General features: G+C 41.5%; 2 protein-coding genes across 2 annotated transcripts; one reads left to right on the top strand and one right to left on the bottom strand.

The window, feature by feature from the left end:
- The first annotated feature begins 4,513 nt into the window (after window positions 1-4,513).
- Window positions 4,514-8,432, top strand: LOC111645589 (uncharacterized). The gene is made up of 4 exons (XM_087170635.1): window positions 4,514-4,582; window positions 5,566-5,621; window positions 5,712-6,062; window positions 6,208-8,432. Exons 2-4 carry the CDS (start codon window positions 5,573-5,575, stop codon window positions 6,408-6,410), a joined length of 603 nt encoding a protein of 200 aa, XP_087026761.1. The 5' UTR covers window positions 4,514-4,582; window positions 5,566-5,572; the 3' UTR covers window positions 6,411-8,432.
- Window positions 8,433-10,363: 1,931 nt separating this feature from the next.
- Window positions 10,364-13,596, bottom strand: slc52a3-2a (solute carrier family 52 member 3-2a). The gene is made up of 3 exons (XM_023394933.2): window positions 12,574-13,596; window positions 11,454-11,577; window positions 10,364-11,332 (listed from the first exon to the last, which is right to left on the bottom strand). The coding sequence occupies exons 1-3, from the start codon at window positions 13,584-13,586 to the stop codon at window positions 11,123-11,125; spliced, it is 1,347 nt and encodes a 448-aa protein (XP_023250701.1). The 5' UTR covers window positions 13,587-13,596; the 3' UTR covers window positions 10,364-11,122.
- Between the last annotated feature and the right edge of the window lie 2,495 nt (window positions 13,597-16,091).

The following is a 16,091-nucleotide window of genomic DNA, read 5'->3' as shown; positions in this document are numbered from 1 at the left end:
GGACTCGTCCTGAAAACTGTTCATCCTGAGACTCTGGGGACTCGACACCCTCACGTAGATGATACAGGACTGAGGCTCTGAGATCAGTGATCAGCTGACAGAAGATAATAAGGAAGTCAGATGGAGTGTGAGGTTTGGTTGTGAAGCTCCACTCCAGTGTGATGTTGTGGTTCTCCTCTGCCTGATAGGAGCTCTGTGTCACGTTCACTACAAATGTTCCTGTTGAGGAGACAGAGAGGGAAAGTGAGGAGCAGACTAACTGAGGACTAGATAATAAAGTGAAGGAGTAAACTAACCACAGACACAGGAGGTCAGTGTGAGGAGCAGCAGGATGCAGCAGATCATCTTCTCCCTGTGAGAGGAGACAGAGCTGAAGAGTCACAAACACATTTCCTGGTAAAAGATGGAATTTAGAGCTTCACAAAATGTGTCAGTGTGACTCCAACAGTGTGTGAGGACAGTTCAGAGGGACGATGAGATCAATGTGATGTATTTGATGAACATGTCAGCAGCATTTTAATGCTGACACTGTTTACTGTCAGGTAGTTTCATCTACAACTCTTTCATCACCTGCTGTTTCATATACATCTTCATTTTCACAATAAACAGCAGATAAAACAGTAAGAACAGCAGGAGAAAGACACACACACACACACACACACACACAAAAACGTGGAGCAACGCTTGGTCTGGAAACAGTGTAACACACGTCGTTCATACAATCATACAATGTGGTTATAATTTTAAGTAAGTTTATATAGTTAGTTAATCATCATTAAAAACATTAGAGAAGAAGCGAAAAAGTCGCGAAAAAGTCGCTTCTTCTCTAGTGTGAGACACAGAGAAAATACTGCAACCAAGACTCAACAACTCGTCCTGAAAACTGTTCATCCAGAGACTCTGGGGACTCAACACCCTCACGTAGATGATACAGGACTGAGGCTCTGAGATCAGTGATCATAAGATCGGAAGATAATAAGGAAGTCAGATGGAGTGTGAGGTTTGGTTGTGAAGCTCCACTCCACTGTGATGTTGTGGTTGAGGAGAAAATCTGTCCCATATGACTAAGAGATGAGGAGAAAATCTGACTTGATGTGTATCTGTGCAGATACCACTAAGATAAACATTTATCTTAGACACGGCCCAGCAGAGCACCACTAATTTCACACAGTGTTTGTGAAACACTGTGCAGATATCCCACTAGGCATTAGACACAGCCCAGCACCACTAACCACAGTAACTTAGACTTTACGGAAAATAACCGCGCAATCGGCCCAAGCAACTTAAGAAGACACAAACCAATTCAAAAAACATCTTCATGAATTTGAGCACACGTGAGCTGCAAATACAGCACCTAACAGAAGGGTTTCCAGAGCACGTGTTGTTCTACGATTTTAACTTCAAAAGTCACAAAGCAGTGATAATAAGTCTAAGTTATAGTTTCCTTAAAATAAAAACAGTCGCACAAAACACCCTTAAGTCTTGTAAATACATTTAAAAAACAAAACACTTCCAGAAAGCAGCAGTTTGTCAGTGCTGAGATTCATCCAGCAGGAGCTCAACAGGCCACAGGGTGTCAGTGTGCACCACAACATCTCCCATCCACACACTGCACTGGAGAAAGCTCCAACAGTAATGTTACACTGGGAAAAGGCTTGTAAAAACAGATTTCTGCAGTGGGATTCTTCTTATTATCAGTGGTGTAGATGAAGTGATCAAACACTGATCTAGAGTCTGAATGACAGGGTGAACCTGTGGACGCAGGACAGTGTAGGTTGATGTATATGTCGGTGAGTGTTGTGGGGTTAATGGTTAATGGTGGCTGGATTGATTTCTCCTCTGCTTTTAGAGCTGCAGCAGAAATCAAACCTGCATTTGGAGCTCCATGCTTCCAAAAACATTGTTAACTAAATATTGTTGTTTTGTTACATATTGTTTTGTTGAATAATTTGAATGAATAATTATTATTAAATAAATGTTCCAAAAATGACTGAAACACCATGTTTGCCTCATGTATACTTTACATTCATGCAGGCTGCCTGTGTGACCAGTAATACCTACAAACTGCTCCTGATCATTTTATAATAGTGGCTCACTCTGGCCCACGCTATCTGTTGCAAATCAGCTGTTCAAAGAGACAGTTTACAAAAGAAACTACTGACTTGCCAAGTGAGAGAATAGGTGTCATTCCTGTGGATGGACTAAGGAATAAGGAATAGTTCCCTCAGAATGCAGAGTCGTCTCTCTCTAGTCTGTGGGCCAGTATTGGTTTAGTCATTTCATAATCCTTCCTCCCTGAGATCAAGCAGCAGAAATGATGTGACAATGAGCAAATACTACTGAGGGATTTCTGGGTAAACTAAATATTGTAAATAAACTTTTATATATGAGCAGTTGTCATCACTCTGTGTGTAAATCTTTGAATCTTTTTGCCCTTTTTTAACGCAGCCCAGAAAAACAGTGACATGTAAGACTACTCTATATAGTTTACCCAGAACTGATGACTCTGAAACAACCTACTGACTGACTGACTGTAGAACCTGGAGAATAAAAGCTTGTAGATTATGATACAAAGACTTTAGACATGGACATAAAAACAACTGCCTTTGTTTTCCTCGTGTTTTCTTTGTGGACTCCTTGCCGTCTGATTCAGGTGTAGAGTGCTCTGATGTTCTGGATGGTGTCTCCTGACTAATGTGTCTAATGTGTCTAATGTGTCACATTCACTCTTTTCATGTTTGATCTTCTGTCTTCTCATATATATTACATACTAACCACAGACAGATAATACATGCATACACACAGCATACATCAACCTACACACAGCATACATCAACCTACACATCAACCTACACACAGCATACATCAACCTCAACTCATTTCCTGTTTCCCGTATGTCATCTACATGCCCCGAATGGGGACTACTCATTTCCATTGAAATGATGGTGATTTTCTGTACCTCATGTACCTTTTCTTTCTTGAGAGGATGATGAACTTCCTCTCTGACCTGTCGTCCTGGCTCCCCCTTGCCGTAGCATGTTTAGGACTGTCTATGACACCTGATCCATATATCCACAAGGGTGGATCCCTACCCAGGAATCGAACCCCCGATCTCCTGCACCAAAGTCAGTAGTGTCAACCACTGAGCTGAACTGATTCTTGTTACCTGACGATGTGGGATGAGGAGACCTTTGTAAACTCTGGAGCTTCAGTCTAATTTATCTGTGAAGCAGCAACAAGCTGATGAAGTGAACAGTTCAAACAGAATTGTACCAGTTTGTCTCATCAGGCCAAAATACTGCAGATCAGAAAGAACAAGGAAACAACATCAGTACAAACACCAACCATTCACAAGTAAGAAGAAGAAGAACTCTGCAGACTGTTCACAAACTCCCTCAAATCTGAAAGTGCTGATCCCATCTCACAGTATTGAACAGTGGTGACTGAAACATTCATCTGAAGGCAATGTAAACTCATCAGTGTAGGACATTATCACACACAGAGGCTTAACAGAAATAAAAGAAGCATAAAAATAGAAGTAAAAAGCGTTGTAAGAAAACTACAACAACAGTAGCTTACGTTTATTCTCTTTAACGTCCGTCGCATTTTCATGAACAAGATATCTGAAAATGATCATTGTATTCCACGTCATGTGACCTAGTGGCTCAAAATCATCTCTCTGTCTCTCTTACTGTGGAAGTTTGGCTCTTTAACTGTTGTGTGATTTACTGTCAATCAAACATTATGATTTAGTCACTTGATATTTTTGAGGCAGAGCTTCTCTTTCTATATCTCACATTTACAGGTGAAACACACAAACAACCAGGTTCCTCTGCAGTTTATTCACAGTTGTCTCTCTGTCTCTTATTGTGAAGTTTGACTCTTTGACTTTTGGACACTTTTCTTTCTCACCAAAACAACATGGATGAATAAATGGAGCTTTTTCCATCAGAAAAGCACGTTTGATTGTTGTTTTATTTCCTCCAATCCAAAGAGTCAATCATTTGCGGCCAGTGCGTCTCAAACTGTCCATCATGATGACTGTGATTAGTGACGTTTTCTGTCATTAATAAATCAACTCATTCAGCAGTTGAGCGGCATCAGGCTCCACGTCGGAGCATTGCAGCGCTTCATGAAGCGTCTCGTGCTGTTGCTTCAGTAAAAGTTTCACTTTAAATACAAGATATTATGGGAAATGATGATGTGATGATGTTGTATTGATGTTGTGTAATGAGTGGTGTCTGTATACAGTGTCAACATTAGATAATGGTTTAGTGTTCATGTTGTAGTCAGGTAGAATAGGCTTCATGCAGGAGGACGGAGTCTGAGGCTGATTGACTGATGCCATGAACAGTGACTGATCTCATCTGACACAGAAACAGGAAGTGGGTGAGTTTGAGACTGCAACCATCAAGTAAATTGTTAAAAAACAAACCGCAACCTCTGTGCTAGGACCAATCACTGATCACAGTGGGGGTGTATTTCACAGACGTCTCTCCCTATATAAAGGGGAACTTCTCACTGAGATGCTGCTGTGACTGATGCTGTTTTTTCTCCTTCACCACCACAGAAGAGACTGAAGGTAAAGTCTAAATACAGAGTTGATGTTGTTGTGTTGCTTCTGGAGGAAACTTGATGCAGCGGGTGAAGATCACATGTTATAATTGAACATTTAGTGTGATGTGAGTGTGAGTGTGTTTGTTGTCTTGGTTGTTGTGTGTTTGTTAGATCTCAGGAAGCTGCAGTTTAAGGTTAAAATCTCAACAACTGTCGACCTGCACATTAGAGAAGAAGCTGAAGAGACTTTTTCTCTCTGTACATTTAAAGACGTTTTAGAGACTTTTCTTTCTCATTTAATCACTGGAGCTTCGGGCGGTGCAGTGACTTTCTTTGCTTTTAATGATGATTAACTTTATATAAACTTACAGAAAATTATAACCACATTGTATGAACGACGTGTGTTACACTGTTTCCAGACCAAGCGCTGCTCCACGTTTTTGTGTGTGTGGTGTGTGTGTGTGTGGTGTGTGTGTGTGTGTGTGTGTGTGTGGTGTACGTGGTGTGTGTGAGTGTGGTGTGTGCGTGCGTGTGTGTGTGTGTGTGTGCGCGGTGTGTGCGTGTGTGTGTGCGGTTTACGTGGTGTGTGTGAGTGTGGTGTGTGCGTGTGTGTGTGCGGTGTGTGCGTGTGTGTGTGTGTATGTGTGGTGTGCGTGTGTGTGTGTGCGGTGTGTGCGCGTGTGCGTGTGTGTGTGTGTGTGTATGTGTGTGTGTGTGTGTCTTTCTCCTGCTGTTCTTACTGTTTTATCTGCTGTTTATTGTGAAAATGAAGATGTATATGAAACAGCAGGTGATGAAAGAGTTGTAGATGAAACTACCTGACAGTAAACAGTGTCAGCATTAAAATGCTGCTGACATGTTCATCAAATACATCACATTGATCTCATCGTCCCTCTGAACTGTCCTCACACACTGTTGGAGTCACACTGACACATTTTGTGAAGCTCTAAATTCCATCTTTTACCAGGAAATGTGTTTGTGACTCTTCAGCTCTGTGTCCTCTCACAGGGAGAAGATGATCTGCTGCATCCTGCTGCTCCTCACACTCACCTCCTGTGTCTGTGGTTAGTTTACTCCTTCACTTTATTATCTAGAAACTGATACAAGTCCTCAGTTAGTCTGCTCCTCACTTTCCCTCTCTGTCTCCTCAACAGGAACATTTGTAGTGAACGTGACACAGAGCTCCTATCAGGCAGAGGAGAACCACAACATCACACTGGAGTGGAGCTTCACAACCAAACCTCACACTCCACCTGACTTCCTTATTATCTTCTGTCAGCTGATCACTGATCTCAGAGACTCAGTCCTGTATCATCTACGTGAGGGTGTTGAGTCTCAGCATGAAGAGTTTTCAGGACGAGTCCAGTGCGACAAAGACGTCCTCAGAGAAGGACGAATCAGACTTCATGTGTCCAGACTGAGGACTGAGGACTCAGGACTGTACCGGTGTCAGGTCCTCACCTCTGATGGGAGGAGCTCTGGTAAATGTCACCTCAGCGTCTCTGGTGAGTAGATCCAGTAGAACTCAGTAGAAAGCTCTTTTTATAAATGGTTATCAGTGTTGTACAGACTCTGCTGCTGAACTAGACTTGATGGAGTTTGGCTGCTCAGCTCTATAATATTTAGGGTTTTTTTCATTCTTCTCTTCAGCAGCTGTTGATCAGCCTGAAACTCAGAGACCAACTGAGAGACCAGAACCAGAGAGTCGGGGAAGGATCGGCCTCTACGCTGGACTGGGACTGACAGCAGCAGCAGCAGCAGCAGCAGCAGCAGCAGCAGCTCTACTGGTCAAACTCTGCTGTTCCTCAACTCCTTGTTTCACTAAATCTCCTGATGAGACAGTAAACCTTTAATCAGAGGTGGACCTCTTCTCGTCACAGCAAGCATTCTTAAAGAGCACAAGAGCTCCCAGGGATCCAAACAGCACGAACAGACCGAAAGCTACTGGCCACCCAGCGTACATCCAAGATTCTGCCAATGCGAAGAAGTTGTGAGCCTACTTCAGCTGCTGCATTTATAAGTTCACGTTCATTTTTGTTTCACGGACTAAACAGAGAACAGAGCTTCTGGATAAAAGTTTTCAAGTGATGGACAGAGTTTACCTCATCAACTGCATCTGACACAGCGAGTTCAAGTCTATGGTTCATACAGTGCCATACAAAAGGCTTTGAGAATCTCAAGGTCAGCCTGGTTGCTGACTTCTTTCCTAACATGACACTGGCTCCATCAGATACAAATTTTACCCAGTTTTCACGAAGCCACTCTTCTGTACAGCCAGCATTAGTTAAACAGGTGAGTAACACCTGTACTATGCCATCTGCTCTCTGATCTTCCAGTTCAACAAGTTCGAGGAATATGACCTCAGGGCTTTCTTCTTGAATTGATGCTTTAATAGAAACTGTCATGACAGCTTTGTGACTTAAAGAAGATGCCTCGTCAATTAGGACAGCTAACTTACTGGATGATGCTATAATGCTACTGACCATTTTGCTCTGCATCTCACTGTCAACACGTTGTATTATTTGTGTTGCACTGTAACGTGAATGAAGTATTGAGCCCATTTTTACACCGCTCAGTTCCTGCAGCTCAATGAGACTCTCATGGTCAGGAAAGGGTCGGTTCTTTTTGGCCAGACAGTAGGCTGTTCCAAACACAGCTTCAGGTCCCTTCATGTAGGACTCAGTCATAGCCTCCATCGCATTCTCAGTGGCAGCTTCGTTCTGTTGCTCTGCCACGTTCACAGCCTGAGTGTGGACCTTGGACAAAGCATGTTTCCTCACCTTATTTTTCAAGGCTTGACAGACTTGTTGTTCTACTTCCCTGGCCACACACTTGAATTTCAAAGTTCATCCATTCTATTGAGAGTGATACACCTTGCTCCTTGTTGATCCCAATGGAGTTCCCACTGCTACAGAACAGACATCCTGTGAAGCATAGACAAACAATGCAACTACTGTATCCACTGCTGTATGTGTGCATGGTCCATTTCTTCCACATACATCCAAGGACACACACACACACACACACACACACACACACACACACACACACACACACACACACACACACACAAACTTACCCAATTTTTTGTTTTTGGATCCCAACCAGGGGTTCTTGGATTTAAAATCTTCTTTTTGTTTGGCAGTCCACAGGTCTGGCCGGTCATTATTAATGTCTACAGAAAAACAACAAAGGTGATTGAATTACAGGCTTTTAATGTAACAAGGGAAACAATGACCACAACCCATTCAAAAGTGTAGAGTTGTCAGATAGTTATCTATTAAAGATAGACTGGTATCTGAAAGTGTAGTTTCATCCTGATGTTATTGAAAAGAAAAGGGCCAAAACCACACTTCCTGTGTGCTTCACTTCTTTTGACAGAACTGTGACATAAGGTTATCTCATGATAAACTGTGGTATTCAGATGGACTGTACACTGAAACTCCACCTTCAGTGGAGGAAGTGTGAAACCACACTTTTGTCAGCTCAGAGGAGATTGTTCTGCAGCAGTTCCCTTTGCTGTGAGCATGAGAGTTAGGAAGGGTGTTGAGGGTTATTATCAGCCTGTTCTGACTTTAATTTTTGACTTTTTTTTTTTCACTGGTATATCACTGACCAGGAATCGAACCCTCGATCTCCTTTGCCAAAGTCAGTATGCTCGACCACTGAGACCACCCTGACGATGTGGGATGAGCAGAGCTTTGTAAACTGTGGAGCTTCAGAGTTTGACAAACTCTGCTGTTCCTCAGCTCCTTGTTTCACTAAATCTCCTGATGAGACAGTAAACCTTTAATCAGAGGTGTAAGAGAGACGTTCCTGTCCAGAATACACTTCTTCTCATCATCACATGTATTGTGTATATAGTCATATTGTAAATAAACGTTATTTATATATGAGCAGTTGTCATCACTCTGTGTGTAAATCTTTGAATCTTTTTGCCCTTTTTTAACGCAGCCCAGAAAAACAGTGACATGTAAGACAACTCTATTTAGTTTACCCAGAAATAATTATTCATTCAAATTATTCAACAAAACAATATGCAACAAAACAACAATATTTAGTTAACAATGTTTTTGGAAGCATGGAGCTCCAAATGCAGGTTTGATTTCTGCTGCAGCTCTAAAAGCAGAGGAGAAATCAATCCAGCCACCATTAACCATTAACCCCACAACACTCACCGACATATACATCAACCTACACTGTCCTGCGTCCACAGGTTCACCCTGTCATTCAGACTCTAGATCAGTGTTTGATCACTTCATCTACACCACTGATAATAAGAAGAATCCCACTGCAGAAATCTGTTTTTACAAGCCTTTTCCCAGTGTAACATTACTGTTGGAGCTTTCTCCAGTGCAGTGTGTGGATGGGAGATGTTGTGGTGCACACTGACACCCTGTGGCCTGTTGAACTCCTGCTGGATGAATCTCAGCACTGACAAACTGCTGCTTTCTGGAAGTGTTCTGTTTTTTAAATGTATTTATTATTCTTGATTCTGTCCCAAGCTGCACAGAAACTCAGCTTTTATGAAAATCAGGACACGCTGACTCACAGTTTGTTGCTTCTGCTTGGCTGCCTTGCACCTGTTTTTACGTCCATTAGGAAAATCAGGTGTCGCTTCTCTTCAGTCTGTGAATTATTCTGCTGACGACAAGATCCAGGCAGCAGCTGAACACAGCAGGTCAGATAGGACTTTCATTTTAAAGGTCAAATTATGTGATTATAGTTATGATTGACAGTGTCATCAAAAAAACAAGGAAAAAATAGGAAGTAAGTTCAGTGTTTATTGTGTTTACTATTGTGCTCTTATATACATTTAATTAAATCCTTAATACTGTATTAATGTTTGACAACGATGATGAAAATGTTACAGCATGTGTTTTTGTGTTTATATGAACTCTACGGTGGCCCTGATGTAATCTCATTGTTCGTGTTAAACATGGCACCTTAATGACTGAGCTCTTACAGATTTGCAGGTTTCAGCCTCTGAAGCTGGAGTACAGGAAATATAATGATATGAAAATATTATGTAAATAAGGATGACTTCATATTTTAGAGTAGGTCTGTGTATGGTGATAGAAATATGGAAATACTCTTTTATTTGTTGTGATTTTAGAAAACCATAGGTCTTTGCAAATTAAATGATTATATATTATAATTAGATGGTTTCATGCTGAGCTGCAGGCACAGCTTTGTTCTTTTGTGGTTCTAGGTAAACTTCAGGGTTCAGTCTGATAAGTCCTCTGTGACAAATGCTTTTTCTGAGCTTGCTGTTCATGAACCTGACCGCCTGCACAGAGCTGTGACCTCGCCCCGTCCAGCACCTCAGGGATGAACTGGAGGACCAGGTTACAGAGTCTTATGGAGGCTGCACACTCACACAGGTGTTTTCACTCATTCTGATTGCACTTCTGCTCAGGTCGGAGGTGGGCGGAGCTAAGCTGGTGTCACAATATACATAGAAATATCAGTGCTAAAGCTGTAAATTAAAGGAAAAAATTAAGAGATACAACAAAACTACCACAGTAGAGTGATGCAGCTGTCAATCAGGTGTTGTTTGTACACGCCCACACAGGACTTGTCAGGCGTCAGGCTTCTGAATATTTGGACACGTACATTTGCCATGTAATCCACCCCAAAATGTTATGTATGTATATGTGTATTTATTTATTTTTCTATTTTTTATTTTTCCATAGATAACAGTGGTCTGTATTTTATTCTGCTCATTATGTCCATAAGTCTGATTGTCCAGTTTGTGTCCATCCAATCATGTTACAAAGAAAAGAGACGCATTATGTTCCTTAAGTGATGTTTGGATTATATCTTTATGATGTCATATAATATCGTACAATAAACAACATGATTAAAACACATCTGAATGAAAACAATAAAAACAATAACCTAATTACAGAATTATTATATTACAAATCATTTATTCCTACAAAAGAGGCTACAGAGGGTTTTTCTACAGGCTGTAGTCAGAGGTGTAACAGACTGTGTTAATATCAATACTCTGAACTTTTAGAGCAGCTACATACAAATAGAAATGTAAAGGACACACGAGGAAAACAAAGAAGTTGAACCTAATGACAAAGTCAAGTGAAGTCAAGTAAAGTGAGCTTGAAATAACAAATATCCTTCTATATTTTACTCACAAATTCTCTTCTTGTATTTTGTTTTATTGAATAATTATTTATTGGTGAATGTGTGATGTTCACTCTATCGGTCAGTTCAATGGACTTTTGCTTCAGGCGGACAGAAAAGTTTTTAAGAGACTTAAACAACTGTAGAAAAATGACCCAAAATTTGACCCAAACACATTTATCAGACAGCATCGTTTGACTGGAGGTGCAGCATGGACAGGAAGGCTACATTATTACTAGCTTGTTCGTATTATTCGTCTTTGTGCTCTGAAACGACACATTCAGATTCAGATGTCTCCAAGTAAGTGAGTCATGAGGGGAAAACACAAAAAATAAGCTTCAAACTGATTCCCACAGACAGAAAGAGGGAAATCCAGTCGAGCTCTCGACAGCTTGCAGTCTGTTCTTCATGACGTCATCATTCAAGGACACTTTGTGTTGCACGGGTCTCCTGATGAGAAGAAGCTGTACAGGCTGACCAGCGGAAACATGGTCACGGCTCCCAGCAGGGAGCCCAGCTGCACCACGGCTCCGCACCACACGAGGGCGCTGTGGCCCTCGTCGCGCAGGATCACGCCTATGATCACCTTCACGTAGGACAGAGTGAGAACGAAGATGATCCAGGACAACACCTGAGGAGCAGAGACAGGTAAATGTCTCCCCACTGGACACACAGTACACGTAGTGATCCAGTAACAGTCATTCATGTTTACAACTTGTGAAGAAGAAGATATTTGAGCCTAATGAACTCACCATGATGAAACCACCTGAGGTGTCATTAACCAGCAGTGGACATGGACTCAGCACTGCCATGCTCATTATATAAGCTCCAACGCCACTGCCCATCACTGTGAGAGCTCCCATCAGCAGCAGGGACCTGTGAGGTCAAAGGTCAGACAGGTTTAACAATATTTTAACAACATGCTGTGACAACATATAAACAGCACAAACACGTGGACACATGGCTGGTGGAGCTGCAAAATGTTCAGTTAATCTTTCATTCTCTAAATGCCAGAGCACAGTGAAATACCATTCGTTAGCAACGGTGCTAATGCTGAAATAAGCTGAAATAAGTTGATTATTAGTCATTAGTCTTGTTGATCAGAAAACACTGAACTTTCACTATTTCCAGTCCCGTTAAACCTGAAGTTGGGCTCTGAGAGATTGTGATGGAAATTTAGCAATTAATTAGTTCATTTAAAAAAAAAAAAAAAAAGACATAAACTGACACCAAAAATATGTTTTACTTGCAGCTCAAGTCTCAACTTCTTCCCAAAGATGTTGAAAAGTTTGTAGTCGTAATGTCACGGTCCTGTTTCCGATATGTGAAGTCAGTTTGTGTGAAAATGATTCATCTGTGGTCGACTGAGAATGTTATTGAAGACGTTCTAGTCTTGGCATTGTTATTCTTCAGATACATTTATAAAGTAAAATAAAGTAACAGACTGACATGATTTATCTGACGTAATTAATTCCCATGGAAAGAGCTTGACGCATTTCCTTGACTAGATTTCAACCTTTTTCCAGCGAAAATCAACATTTTCTAAACGTTTTGCAGAAATCAGCGTCAGTATCTGGAAACTAGATACATTTTTAATGTAGAATCATATTATTTGCAAGAAAGAAAAAAAAACACTGAATTTATTTAATTTTTATCTAAACGTTTTTGCACTTCCTGATGTTTCTTCGTTTTTTCCCCCATTAAACTGTGTTTTTGTGACTTCTCCTTCTGTAAGTCGAGGATTTTGTAGTCAATTTGTGATTTTGGGCTGTAGAAATGACATTAGCTGACCCTGTTAAAAATAAAAGTGTATGTAGCCATGAGCCCTGTTTTGTGTTGAACTGTGAACAGATCATGTGATGACGCACTGACCTTATGGGGAGGAACATGGCGATGAAGCAGGCCAAAGGGTTGGACACGGCAGCCATGGTGGCTGATAAGTGATAGGCGTTGTTCCCGTACGGCAGGCATGAGTAGGACTGTACTGAGGGAAGCACCACGTTGGTCAGAGCGTTGACCCAGGCCAGAACCGCAAAGATGTAAAACACCTGAATCCAACTGTAAGCGCCGGAGCCGAAGCTGCTTCTGCGCTTCTGGTTTGTGGGTCTGTACGGATCCATCATGGGCTTCCGCTCCACCCACTTCCTGTTTCTCGGAGATTTCTCTTTCACTCCGTTGGTGTATCGACCGTTGGGGTGCTCCCGGGCCACAGCTGGGTGGTGGTTCAGCAGCAGGAAAGCCACCAGACACACCAGCATCATGGCACTGAGGAAGAAGAAGAACACCTCAACAGAGAAGTTTGCTGGCTGATACTGGGCCTGGAGGTCAAAGGTCACGGAGCTGCTGGAGGAGTTCATGGTGTGGTTCAGAGACTGTGTGCTGTTTATGCAGTGGACCACCCCAACACCCTGGATCAGAGCCACTAATGCCGGCAGGAGGCCGCTCACACCCTCCCCAATGTAGTAGGTGGTCAGATACTGAGGCTTGAGGCGCATCGTGAAGGGCAGGAAGGTGACGGAGGAGGTGCAGTCAACAGCAGCGAGGAAGAAGGTTAAGGCGAGGAGGGCTACACTGCGGGGACCACCTGCCACCACAAGCGTCTTCTTCCAGAAGAAACCCAACAGGAAACTGGCCACAGTCCCCAGGCCAATGATCACGTATATGACAGCGGTCTCATTCAGGGCGCCGGGCCGGAAGCGATGCATCAGGGTGACGAAGAGAGGCCCGACGTTGGCCATCTGGATCAGGACCGAGAGGTACGAGGGCAGGTACCAGCCCTCCGGGATCTGAGGGACAATCAGAGGAAGCTCCACCCACAGGCCGTTGATGGACACCCAGGATCCCATCCCGAACAGACACGCCAGCAGGTGGGTGAGGAGCGACATGTCCAGATGGTTTTCTCTAGAAAGAGACAAAAAGGAATTGTTAAGTTCAAACTGGTGATTTTAGTTCTGATGGACTCGGACCTTTAAGTCAAATCTGAAAGCGTGATCATTCTTTGCCACCACTCTGGTTGAGACGGAAATGTATCTGTAACTATTGGATGAAATCTTGTAAAACATTCTCGGATGAATCCATCTGGATTCTGATCTTTTAGTTTTTTAGGGAAACATTATGAAGTGTTGGACTGAATGCCATAAAATGTTATTTGGGAATTCATGTTCCCCAATCCTAATAACTTTTCATTTAGCTCCGTAAGATTAGATTTTTAGTTTGTGTAATAAAACCTCTGCTGTCTCGGCTATTCTCTGTGTTTAGTGCTAATTAGCAAATGCTATCATGCTAACATGCTAAGATTAGGTGGTGAATATAGTAAACATCATGCCTGCTAAACATCAGCATGTCCACATTGCCATTGTGAGTATGCTCATGCTAAGGTTAGCATTTAGCATAGGGCATCAAAGCAGTACAGCTTGATAGGGGAGCAGGCAGAGTTTTAAACCTCATCGTGTAGCAGGTTGTTCCAGTAGAACGGAGCTCTGTGCTTTCGGTTTGTTTTCCTCAAGTGCCAAAACAATTGGCAACATTTGGCTCCAAAAATCCACAGGCAGTAAATATAAGAGTTAAATTAGTTCACTCTCATCCTCAGTATGAATTCATTCCTGTTCATTTCTAGTGTAACTGTAACTGTAACTGTATTAAAACATAAACCATTACATGCAAGACAATGTGGAATTTGTCTACAGATAAAAAATAAATAACATGAAGTTTTCAATAAAAAATGACTACCGTAATTTATTTCCAGGAAACTTCAGCTATTAGATTTTACAGATCTGTACTGAGTAACTTTGTAATATATTTGGATATTTGGAAAGAACCTCGACTGTTGAGTTTTTGACATGTGAGGACCACGAACTAATAGAATAAAATAGAATACAACAGAGAGGCCTTTATTTGACATCTCACAGCTGTAGTGCATCTCCTCAGCGGTATGACGATTTGAATATCATAGAATAAAAACAACCACACATATGATGCGTTAGTCACCACATAAATAACATAAGTATAAAACAAGTGCACGTATAAAAATATGAATAATAAACCTTGAACCTTTGTAAATTAAATCAAATTAATCAGAAGGAAAAACAGAATTCCTAATTATAGTAATTTGTATTAATCTGGTCCACACAAGGCTAGCCATGCGGTTTAAGAGTTAAGATTTGGTTTTATCGTGAGGTTTAGGGTTAAGATTGCGTTATAGTTCAGATAAGAGATAGTTTAGGTGTCATGGTTATAGTTAAAGTAATGCAATGTCCCTATAAGTGACAAAAGCAAATTTGAGTGTTGGTTTGGCTTCAGTGCAGTAACAAAGAATGAGAAATATTTGCAGTGAGTAAAAAAGGTTTTAACATGTTAATGGTAACTTCACCAGATTAATGTGTCGTCATGACGAAGCATCCTCTGTCACACCACGTGACTTCTTCCTCTATTTAGTTAATGTTTATTGTCTTCTCAGGACATTGTCTTCTCTTTGTTTGTTGGCTGTACAATCAACAGTGTTTGATTTTTGCTTATTCTCAGTCATGTGAGTTACAACATTAAATACTGAAAACTCTACATGCAAGCGTCAAATTAGAAGTTGTTCCCTTTGATCTCAGGCGGCTCATGGGTCAAACCCTAAACATCAGACATACAGCAAAGAAAGCATGACCACCTGATGTGCTGGTAGCTATTACATAACCTAAGAAAACAGCTGACCAGTACATTGTTTACTCAAAGGGAAACAGCTTGCAGAGGAGACTTAGATCAGTGACTGAATGAGGAAAATGATTCTCTGATTCTTGCAGCGTGTTCAAAAAAAGAAGCAAAATGTTCACTATAAGTGAATAATTATCTGTTAGATCCGGAAGCACAACCATCATTTCAATGATTCTCATCGACAGGTTGTTCACTGATTGTGGATATTGAGATTATAAACATTAAAACATTAAAGAATCATCAATATACTGTTTAAAACAGCAACATATTCAGAAAAACATCACTGCACATGAGTAAAATACAACTTTTCCCCTTTTTGTTCACAAATTTCAAACCATTAAATTATTCATATTATTACTAAAATTAAAAGTATGATAGTATGCAACCCTGCAGATACTCACATGCTGTTTGGTGGAGAGTTTGGTGTTTTCTGCAGAGAGAGAGAGAGAGAGAGAGAGAGAGAAGCCAAAGTCCTGTGCAGTAAACTGTGTGTGCGCCAAGGGATTAAACCCTCCTTGGGGCGAGTGGGTGTGAGATCATGTAGCCAACCATGACACATGTTTGGTTTAACTGATCATTGTCTTAACCTCCAGTACCTCCACTGTCAGGACTTTAAAGATCAATGAACATCACATGCTGTGATTTTCAGCCTCATTTCCCCGATATCTTTTCCCTGAGGCAGTTTTCTGAAT

The sequence above is a fragment of the Seriola lalandi genome, unplaced genomic scaffold (genome assembly GCF_002814215.2).
Source record: "Seriola lalandi dorsalis isolate HSWRI2012SDOR001 ecotype SW California unplaced genomic scaffold, Sedor1 jcf7180002054954, whole genome shotgun sequence".
NCBI lineage: Eukaryota > Metazoa > Chordata > Actinopteri > Carangiformes > Carangidae > Seriola > Seriola lalandi.
Note: the sequence above shows the minus strand (reverse complement) of the source record. Positions and strands in the feature narration are given on the sequence as shown.